The sequence below is a fragment of the Pecten maximus genome, unplaced genomic scaffold (assembly GCF_902652985.1).
Source record: "Pecten maximus unplaced genomic scaffold, xPecMax1.1, whole genome shotgun sequence".
Taxonomy (NCBI): Eukaryota; Metazoa; Mollusca; class Bivalvia; order Pectinida; family Pectinidae; genus Pecten; species Pecten maximus.
The window spans coordinates 41799-53714 of NW_022979408.1; the positions used below are offsets into that span (position 1 = coordinate 41799).

General features: G+C 36.4%; 2 protein-coding genes across 3 annotated transcripts; both read left to right on the forward strand.

Moving 5' to 3' along the window:
- The first annotated feature begins 190 nt into the window (after nt 1-190).
- On the forward strand, nt 191-1684 carry LOC117318600. Its single transcript, XM_033873564.1, has 2 exons — nt 191-496; nt 980-1684. Exons 1-2 carry the CDS (start codon nt 253-255, stop codon nt 1195-1197), a joined length of 462 nt encoding a protein of 153 aa, XP_033729455.1. The 5' UTR covers nt 191-252; the 3' UTR covers nt 1198-1684.
- Nucleotides 1685-2842: 1158 nt separating this feature from the next.
- LOC117318606 lies at nt 2843-11138 on the forward strand. Of its 2 annotated transcripts, XM_033873569.1 has the most exons (5): nt 2843-2898; nt 3968-4055; nt 4493-4818; nt 6989-7521; nt 11021-11138. In XM_033873569.1, exons 3-4 carry the CDS (start codon nt 4620-4622, stop codon nt 7510-7512), a joined length of 723 nt encoding a protein of 240 aa, XP_033729460.1. In that variant the 5' UTR covers nt 2843-2898; nt 3968-4055; nt 4493-4619; the 3' UTR covers nt 7513-7521; nt 11021-11138. The 2 variants fall into 2 exon arrangements, with proteins under 2 accessions (XP_033729460.1, XP_033729461.1); XM_033873570.1 differs by lacking the exon at nt 2843-2898 and having other exon boundaries at nt 3510-4055.
- The last annotated feature ends 778 nt before the right edge of the window (nt 11139-11916 follow it).

Genomic DNA, 11916 nt, shown 5'->3' on the forward strand with positions numbered 1-11916 from the left:
CAAATTCAAACAAAAGTGATTATCTGTAATCAAAGTTGATATATATATTATCAACCATTTTTAAAAATACACTTCATAAGATTTTTTAATGGTGATTTTTTTTTCAAAATCACTATATAATTAAATGTATTGTTTGCGTGGGAATAACTAATCATGAATTAAAGTCTTTTATACTGTAGTAAAACCGGAACAAGGACATAAATGTTTTGGTAAATATTTTAGTGGCCGGTTTAAGGATGCCATTATCTATGCATGTTTACTGCCCACAAAACTGGGTCAGCGCTTCTCACAGCAAGGGTCGGACCAGTTCCCTTGGTAACCGTGACATCTGATACTAGGGATGGTCAAGCTGCCTGCAGATGTTACATTCTTATCAGGGACCTTGTCCGAGCTGTTCAACTGGTTGTACACAGTACAGTGCTATTTCGACTTACACAGAAGATATTTGGATTAATCACGAAGAAGAAAGAGAGCATTTCTTTGATCAAAAGACAATGTAAGTAGGCTATATGATTTGCTTTTTAATTATGTTTCAATTCCTGAAGTAATTTTAGTATATTAATTAATTCCACAAGACCACCTGCCGTACGTACACTACCGTACGTACACTTTTGCTTGCTAGATATCGGGGTCATAAAGTTTTCAGAATTTATTTTTCATTTCTTACACACACATATATATATACTAAGTATATTTATCTAAAAAAATTGTGTAGCTGTTCCATGTTCAATGTCAGATCGTTTGTAATTCCCTTGTTTCTTGATAAAGGGGCAGATTGCCTCGAAAATACTTGTCTGTACTGTCGTTATTACTACTTGAAAAATTTCATATATATATAATCTATATATAATAATGTAAATTACTTTAATGTCATAATGCCATAACTACCGAAATGTCCAGGTTAGCGATTCAGGCCATCTGTGCCGCTTGATTTTTACATTCTGTGTAGATTTGATATATTGTTTATTTATTCCAACAGCTACAGTAAGGAAGAACAACCGCCTGTGTGCGACAGCAACAGATTCGGAAATTGCAGCAATTGCAAAAGATTGGTTCAGATTTGCTTGTGATCGCGATGGAAAAGGAGAGATGAACAAAAAAGGGCACAACAGGCAGCTACTGCAACTATCAATGCTGTGCTTAGTGACAATTCCGAACAGGACTGATCTGGGACAGATAACTAAAATTAACATCTGATAACCATTTATCAGTTTTGACTCTTTATAATGATACAATAACATACAGTATTCAAAACTGTTGATTGTAAAAGAGAATAATGTACATTTAATCACTGTATTGTCATCATATACAAATAAATTGTAAAGCACTTGCCAATATGACAACTGATTAATTTTTATGTTGCCAGCATTACACATAAGCATCACTTTATCTACTGTTTGTTACGTTGGGCCAATGTTGGGCCTATGAAGGTGAAACCAATAGTTGGAAATACACACTTGAAACCAACGATGGGCCAACGTTGGCAATCTGACATACAATGTTGGTCCAACGATGGGCCAACATTGGCTATCTGACATACAATGTTGGTCCAACGATGGGCCAACACGTTGGGCCAACGATGGGCCGATGAGCAAAATTACATTGGGCCAACGTAGTTTGCCAACATTGGCCCTACGTAGTCAACATCTGTGGGCCAACGTTGGCCCAACGTAGTCATGCTATCTGGGATAACAGGTTTAAGAAAAGGCACATCTCACCACATACTTTACTCGTCAGTACACATAATCACAAACTTACACTCATGTATCAATCTTCAAGTTATATTATATGGTGTCAGTGACTTGGCAACAGATTTAAATAGAATCATACTCTCAAACACAAGTTCTTATCTGAAAAAAGTAAACGCTTTAAAAATTATAAGTAATAATTATGTCTATATACTCATTTGTTAATATAAAAGTTCTAACAATTGAAAATACATCATGAGTACATAGTAGTGTGAGAGTGAGTGAGAATGTGTTTTCTTTGTTTATATATATCAATTATTAACTTCTAATATTTTCCTACTTCATACTAATTTTGTATAATACTCATATGTTCATTAAACTGGAAATCTATAGGAAAGAACTAATATAGGCTGAGCCTGTTGATATTCTATGTAAAAAAAACAACCATGTATGTTATTATACTTGTTGTGTTGACAATAAAATATTTCGAAAAGTGCCAGAGGACATACCAAAAAAATATTCTCGAGACTATCCACAAATATGCTTAGAACAAACTACTTTTCAAACAGAACTGTCAATCTGGAACGAATTGCCCGAACATGTTATATCAGCATTAAATGTAAACTCCTTCAAAAATAAGCTAGACGATCACTGGAAAAAACAAGAACTTGTCTTTAACTACAAAGCATAGAAATAAAAACAATGTACACTAGACCCCCCCCCCCCCCCCCCCCTCTTTCCTGGATCCGCTAGTGATAACGCATAAGAAGTTAGAAGTTGTTTAAATTTATCAATTTATTGCTTTTGAAAGAATAAACCTACTTATTATTTTGTTATGATTTGTGATAAATTGTAATATTTTCATACATTAACGAATCTGTCCATAACACATAACCCCCACCCCAAACTCCAAACCCTTCCTTAACCCTTCCGCGAAATCTACAGAAATAGAGAATCAGGAGCCTTCACATGTATATACCAACAATACCAAGAGATGAAGTGTTTAAGATAAGCCAACAATGACAATGGTCTCAGACTAACACTGCGACGTCAAAAAGGGTGATAACATAGAACTACAACAGGATTCTCAGTACTTTGATTCTAGTACCTTCTTTGTTTACTTTCGTTTTCTAACGCATGCGCAGGAAAAACATCCGTTTGCAGCTTGTTTACTGTTTACCGAAGAGTTTGTTCCCAAAAATTAGAAAAGGTAACCACATTGGACTGATATGTTTATTTGGTCTGTGTATATTTTTTCTGATAGGTGGCTAGCTCTTTCATTTACAAACATGCGGAATGCGCAATATGAAGCGGTGCACATGTATGGCTACACTCAACCAATCTCTTGGGTCGACTTTTTGTTAGTTGTCACTGCCCGTGTTAACGTTGTGGCCATTGGTCTTTACGGGTGATGTATCAGCGGCAGGTATCCATAGTCCAATTGTTACTAGTAATACACCAGAGTTAAAATTATTCTCGATATGTACTTTATACAGAAATACCATATACAAGTGCATATGGGAGTCCTACATGTGTAACAGGTGAGGAGAAAATGTAGCGTCCAGACCGGGGTTCGAACCCGGGACCTCCGAACACTAGCCGGATGCTCTACCAATTGAGCTACCTGGTCACCGGTGATCGATCCAGTCCAGTCCCGCTACACACCTCCCTCCTTTTTTCCAAGTCTTCGCCCTCGAAGACACACGAGACCTTTATACCACCACCGTGGGTATTTTAGTTGGGCGCCAATTTTGTAACAGTAGTGGAGAAAATGTAGCGGCCAGACCGGGGTTCGAACCCGGGACCTCCGAACACTAGCCGGATGCTCTACCATTTGAGCTACCTGGTCGCCGATGATCAACCCGGTCCAGTTCCGCTACACATGTTTATCTACTTCGAACAGGTTGCGAACACAGATAGCTTTCTCCTGTTACAAAATTGGCGAACTTGCCAACCATTGTTTAAAGCATTGCTTACATTGTAGCAAGGTATACCCGCGAACTGGACTGAGTCGATTATTCTTAGAGTGTCCGTTTAGAGTTCGAAGTGTTTGAGGTTCGAACCCTGGTCTTGCCACTACATATTATCTCTTTCTCCTGTAGCTGCTCCCAACCTGTTGAATGTTCATATCGTGATTTTTAACATTTATTATTGGATATTTACATTTTTGTCATTAGTCCAATCATGAGCTTATGTAGTTATTGATATGTATGCTACAAGTACACTAAATAAAATTAATTGTATTACATTGTACTATCATATTGTTTATTTTGTTGAAGGGGGTGTTGATTCGACTTGGCTGGACACTGGTGGCCACATTATATATTAGACTAATTAAAATCTTTTGAGCAGTGACCTCACTGTTAGGTGAGTGTGGGTCACAGGTTTGATCCCAGGTGGAGGCACATTACATTTTTCTTTTGACAAACTAAAATATGAACTAAGATATGAAGTTTCCTTAAGAAATGTTTATGATTTGCAGTTGGCTGGACAGTTTTTTGTTGTCCAACAATTTAAAGATATTTTGAATGAGCATAAGCAATCAAATTTACCAACAGCTATATATATACCAATCTATCAGATTTATCTTTTTATTTCACTCCCTCGGCCATAATGTTATTGACATACATCATAGCCTAAGGTCCGAGAATGAGATAATAGTATAATGACATCAAGCCATGTTACTGTTATAATTGATACTGAATATGAATAAACAAAATGGAAGCAGGTTCAAATCTCGGTGCCAATTTGTGTTCCAATAAATAGATTTGTGATTTATGTCAATTCATACATTTGCCTTTCAGAATTTTGGGAGCATCATTAAGAAGGAGAAATTGGTATAAAACAACAGGATGAATGTGTTGCTCATACTGCTTGTGTACTTTTAACATCTGGATCTGATCTGCTGACATCATATGCCAATTGTTCCAAATGGATCTAGAGCCCAAGACTACCTCTGCTCCTGTAGATTTCAGTAACAACTTTAGCGGAGTACCCAACACTCCTCCTATACTGAACAAGGGTCACCAGCCACCACTCTTTTCCATTGGTGTTGATACTTCTCGGAGACCAACTTCTTCTGAGAGCAATAAATCATCTGGCCCCTCATCAACAAACTTACAAGATGTTGGTTAGTTATTAGCTCACCTGCCGGAAGGACAAGTGAGCTTATATGCTCTGATGTGGTGTCCATCTTCTGTCTATCGTCTATCCTTCCCTCCCCATTCATCTCGTCATCTAGCTGTCTTCTCTTTGGCATCAACTATTTCATTTTAACAACTTATTCTGAATAACCGAGGAGCCCAAATACCAGATATTGGGCCTGAAGCACTATGGCATACCAAGTTTGTTCAAATGAATGACCTTGACCTCTTTCAAGGTCTTACAGGGATCAAATTCTCTAAAATAATTTTAATGACTTCTTCTCAATAACCATGAGGCCCTGAGACCTGAAAATGGCCAAGGTAGCATGCAGGGACAAAGGGCTACCTACTGTATTTGTTTTGTTGAAATCAGTGACTTAGACCATGACATGTTAAAGATCACAGGGATCAAATATGCTAAAACCTTTCAACCACTTCTTAATGACAAGAGGCTCAGAGACCTGATATTGATCCTGTAGTATACTGGGATGAAGGGCTGCAAAGTTTGTTCAAATAAAAATAATTTCGTTAGCCTGCATTCGAGGAATAAAAGGGGTTAGATTTCCTAAAATCTTTTTACATCTCCTTCTCAATAACCAATAGGCCCAGAGACATGATATTGCATAGACCTGTAGCATGTTGGGCTGAAGGGCTACCATGTTTGTCCAAATGAATGGCCTTGGCCTTCATTTAAGGTCAAAGGAGTAAAATATGCTTAATTCTTTAAACGACTTCCTCTCAATGACCAAAAGGCCCGTAGACCTGATATTGGCTGTTGATAGAACCTAGCCAAAAACAAAATGGATGTAGTGGAAGCTTAGCATGACTTGAATCACTTTTAGAGTGCCTTTACTAGATGAGAAATACAGGTCCACTGGACCACTTGTACACAGATCATTTGGCCCGTCATTAACAAACAAAAATGCTGATAAGATAAACAGACCTTCCCTCATCTTGTTAACAAACTTACAACATACCATTGAGCTCCTATATCATCAGCAAGCTTACAAGATGTAGGTAAGATGAACAGATTTTTGGGCCCCTCGTTAACAAGCTTACAAGATGTTGGTAAGATGAACAGACATTTGGGCCCCTTGTTTACAAACTTACAAGTTGAGATATTTATATGAACAGATCTTCATTCCAGTCAAAATCTATCTGACTTAATTAACACTTTACAATGTAAATAATACAAATACTTTTATATTCTGGAGAATTTTTTTGTACAAATTTGTGTTTTGCTGTTAACTATTGCATTATTTATTGTTACCTAACATATTATCCAGAATTAATTCCTTTATTGTGAAATTTTAATATCATATTAATCTGGAATAAAGCCCCTGTCCACAAATAAGTCCCTTTCTTCATTTTTGTGTAATCATCAATTTTGAAATACAGTCAAGCTTTGATGTTTCGAATTCAAGGGACTAACAGAAAAACTTCAAAACAGCGGGACTTCGAATTATTCATGGTTGACAATAGATCGATGTTTTCTTGATAATGACCATATCTGTTGACGTTATATGTCCTCGGTTCTAAATATACCATTTATCTATCAATTTAGTCTGATTATTAATTAACCCCATGATCGGGAGTGACAACACACGCTATCGTTATCCCTATTGTCAGTCAGGGCATTGTTGGGAGGGGTGTGAACTCTTGCCACGGGGGTCACGACAAACATCTGTCCAGTGGTCAGTACAGGTAAACTTTTTGTTCGAATCATGAGATGTCAATTACCTATAATATCATAGCTAACGGGCCATGAAAAAAGTTCGATACATTGAAAACTTCGATTTATAAAAATTTGAATCATACATAGGTTCGTTAGTAGCGTTATATATTGAGGAAATTTGGGACCAAGCAAAAAGTTCGATACAGTGAGAAATTTGAATCAACGAAGTTCAAATCATCGAGGTTTGACTGTAGTAGACTAAAATATGTTCACAATTAAGTCCTTCACAAACTTCATTTACTTAGGTCAAAAGCTGTGATTATATTAAGTGTTTTAAAGTTAGCAAAATTTCAGATAATTTCTTTTAACTTGTTCAGTTCTAATATTGAATTATTTCTCTTTAAGAAAAATCTGTCCTGGTGAGAACTAACATGGCGAGAACTGAGAAAAGTAGTCTGTAGTTGCTGTTTATTTTTTTTCAGGAGGTGCACATCTCACAGTGGAAAAGAAAGGCGGTATGAATCGGTCAGCATCGTCTCCAGCACTATCACAGTTCCTCAGTTTAGTACCAGGGTCAAAGGCCATCGGTAAGGTCAACATCCAGGTCAATGTTTCAGGGTATCCTGTAGGCGAAGCGAAGTCTTATGATGACAGCAGTATTGTCGACCCACCAGTCAAAATACACAGTGCAGGTAGTGCAGCATCAGTATTAACCAAAGAACCCCTGACAAAACATGTCCGAAAAGAAATGCAGTCATTATATTGTGGAGGAGCTGTGAACAAGTATGGAAGCTTGTTCCGTAAACCAGGCTTAGATCACAAAGTTGTAGCTCCCAAATCAGTAGGATCAGCCCCAGCAATGGCACCGTTACCAACTTTCCAAGAGCAGGAAGAAAGCAAAACAACAGACAATTCCATCGGGCAAAGATTCAAGAAGTGGATAACAACATCACCTGTCAAACAATCGGAACGGGAAAAAAATGCCATTTTTCCGTCATCTTTTTAACTGAGCTCAGTAAGTTGTTACCCAGCCCTCCTATTACTATGTGAATCTGTAATACACAAATCATTATCTCTGCAAAACTTCTGTGAGACCCAATTTCTTTGACTTATACACTGCTATTTATCTGGCAATAAGCCCTTATTTTAGGCCCAACCATTTATCTGTTTACTGTAAATCACTGATATTTTGTGGGGAATTATTTTTTGTGTTAATACACGAGTAAATTTTCAATTCAAATCCTTATTTGTACATAACACCTTTTGATGGCGGCTAAACTATCAGTTATCCATATAAGGAGTCTTGCAAAGGCCATGACCTTATTTAGCTCATCAATCAAGAATTTGAAATTATTTCTAGATTAGCATTTATGAATTTATTTATTCCCGAAATAGAGTTTTTGTGAAATCTCAGTGATAATCAGGAAGCGGGATCTGGAAACTGGAATTGTAAGATAGGTATAATAATATTACTGTAGATAGGTATGATAATATTACTGTAGATAGGTATAATAATATTACTGTAGATAGGTATGATAATATTACTGTAGATAGGTATGATAATATTACTGTAGATAGGTATGATAATATTACTGTAGATAGGTATGATAATATTACTATAGATAGGTATAATAATATTACTATAGATAGGTATAATAATATTACTGTAGATAGGTATGATAATATTACTGTAGATAGGTATGATAATATTACTGTAGATAGGTATGATAATATTACTGTAGATAGGTATGATAATATTACTGTAGATAGGTATAATGATATTACTGTAGATAGATATGATAATATTACTATAGATAGGTATGGTAATATTACTGTAGATACATGTAGGTATGATAATATTACTATAGATAGGTATGGTAATATTACTGTAGATAGGTATGATAATATTACTATAGCATACTTGCCAACTTTTTAAAATTCTCATGGGGGAGAAAGTGCGTGAGTGACATTTTTGACCGGAAAACACATTTCACGCGCGACACATTTAGCAAACAAAACCTAAGGGGAGATAATTTGCTATTGGAAAATAAATTCCTTGCATGAACACTTAAGCTTCCTTCCCTCACTGAATAAAGGGGGGGGAAACTTATTTCAAGCTTGGCCAATGATCTTTTTTATTCAAGTTTGGAAAGATAATTATATAAGCAACAAGTTACAAACAAAAAAACTGCAAAATTACATCATTTTTATCTATTTCTGGAAATGATTTAACTCACTGTTCACTCTAAATAAAAGTATTTACTTAAATATGTTATGAAAATTATGTTGTAAGATAGATGTCAGTCAATTAAATGCAAATTATCACAATGATATCACTTTCTATCAAGCTTTCTCTCCAGCAGTAAACTTCACAAGAAAATACCTAAACTGTCACGATAAATATCTAGAGTACAATATAATATCTGAATGAAATTTCAAAATGTTTCCTTTGGATTACAACAAAGACAATGATACAAGAAGAAAAAAAGGGCTGTACCAGCAGTTGTAATCACTATAGGCTTACAACTCAGTGCTTTGTAGGTGGGGACTGATACTTAAATTCAAAGTTTTAACATGACAGTATTTAGTTTAAGAAAGTGAGTATTTGTGGACTTGTTTCTGTCTTTCAAAATGTGAATTGGGAAAGTTTCTGCCTAAATAAGTCTGACACGAAGTATGCTGATGCTACGGTGATTGAAACGACGTTACCTACCGGCAACCAGGCCTTTGGTCTATATGGTCGTTATTGTGAATTTATTTCCTTGTGCTAATTATCTAAAGATAAGCCAATGTTTAAATGTAGTTAACATTTCAATAAGTAATCTGTCAAATTTGATACTCCGTTGATAACATTGCCAGTGTTGTTTTCACTTTTTCCGTCCGAGATATACTGTCAAGTAGAGGTCGTTTATGCGCTTGACATCAAAGGCAGTATAGGAAGCCATTTACAAGCGTTTAATCAACCATGACTGACCTGCTACAAAACCATCATCACGCGTCCTCAGCTTAATTGGTTTTAATTAATTGTTTATTTATCGGGGTGTTGTCACCCTTGCAGTCAGTGAAGTGTCAGAATTTCGTTACGGTCTGTGAGCAGGTCAGTTAACTGACCAATGCCCCACACATATGTCTTTCACGAGCCAGCAAGCGTTACCTGCCATAGGCCTAAGTGAATCTAACAAGATGAATAGGGGCTCCATACGGGGTTATCAAGACATATTCTCCAAAATCGGGAGAATACACTATGTTTTATCTATACGATCGGGAGACGGGGCAGGGAGTCTGGAATCGGGAAATTCCCGACTAAATCGGGAAAGTTGGCAAGTATGCTATAGATAGGTATAATAATATTACTATAGATAGGTATGATAATATTACTATAGATAGGTATAATAATATTACTATAGATAGGTATAATAATATTACTATAGATAGGTATGATAATATTACTATAGATAGGTATAATAATATTACTATAGATAGGTATAATAATATTACTGTAGATAGGTATAATAATATTACTATAGATAGGTATGGTAATATTACTATAGATAGGTATAATAATATTACTGTAGATAGGTATAATAATATTACTATAGATAGGTATGGTAATATTACTGTAGATAGGTATGATAATATTACTGTAGATAGGTATGATAATATTACTATAGATAGGTATGGTAATATTACTATAGATAGGTATGATAATATTACTGTAGATAGGTATAATAATATTACTGTAGATAGGTATAATAATATTACTGTAGATAGGTATGGTAATATTACTATAGATAGGTATGATAATATTACTGTAGATAGGTATAATAATATTACTATAGATAGGTATGATAATATTACTGTAGATAGGTATGATAATATTACTGTAGATAGATATGATAATATTACTATTATCACGAAAGGGGATCAGTGGAAGGTAAAACTTTTAGCAATAGGCCATGACATAGTCTTAAAACCTGTTCAAACTGACCGCTGGAAATGGCTTTCAATTTTCATGCCTTTAATTGAGGAGCAATCTTAATTGGTCCTGTCTTTAAGATTTAAATGCAAAGAAGAGAAAAAGGCCAATGTTGATTTTGAATGTAGATGTATTTCATGAAGGCAGTTGTGTTTTATTAGAATTATAACGGACTCGAAATTTATATCCAATATAACAAGGTTAGTTAAGAATCCTTTAATATTTTACAGATACAAAAATAGTATACAACTATTCTATTAATAATAATCAATTAAGAACCGAATGCTCGGAGTCTCAGATTATAATGTAAGTACATACAATACACAGAGATCTAAAGACCTTGGAATCACAGATCTGTGTCAGGTACCTCAGACCTGTCATTGTTTTGTTTTGTTTTATCAGATTGTGGGTTGTACCCATTCATTTTTGAACTGATCAGGGAAACAAAATGGCTAACAGGCGACCATCTTGTATTTTGAGAGTGAAAATTTATTATTCCTTTCAGAAAGTGCTGAGATCTTTCTTTGACTACTTGCAGGTCCCACATGTTATCGAATGATTTAGAGATTTAGAAGAAGAGGGGAGAGAAGGGAAAAATAGAGAAAAGATCAGTCTTTCATATAGGACTGAAATTGATCATACAATAGTGGGCACAAAGATCCCTTACGGAATGTCTTCATTTATGTTATTACAATATACACAAGACCTTTAGAGTCACAGATCTGTGTCGGGTACCTGGGACCTTTAGAGTCACAGATCCGTGTCGGGTACCTGGGACCTTTAGAGTCACAGATCTGTGTCGGGTACCTGGGACCTTTAGAGTCACAGATCTGTGTCGGGTACCTGGGACCTTTAGAGCCACAGATCTGTGTCGGGTACCTGGGACTCTACCTGGGACCTTTAGAGTCACAGATCTGTGTCGGGTACCTGGGACCTTTAGAGTCACAGATCTGTGTCGGGTACCTGGGACTCTACCTGGGACCTTTAGAGTCACAGATCTGTGTCGGGTACCTGGGACTCTACCTGGGACCTTTAGAGTCACAGATCTGTGTCGGGTACCTGGGACCTTTAGAGCCACAGATCTGTGTCGGGTACCTGGGACTCTACCTGGGACCTTTAGAGTCACAGATCTGTGTCGGGTACCTGGGACCTTTAGAGTCACAGATCTGTGTCGGGTACCTGGGACCTTTAGAGTCACAGATCTGTGTCGGGTACCTGGGACCTTTAGAGTCACAGATCTGTGTCAGGTACCTGGGACCTTTAGAGTCACAGATCTGTGTCAGGTACCTGGGACCTTTAGAGTCACAGATCTGTGTCGGGTACCTGGGACCTTTAGAGTCACAGATCTGTGTCGGGTACCTGGGACCCGTCAATGTTTATTTGTTATATCTTTAATTCTAGTAACGCTGAATTGTATTACATCTTATGTACTGT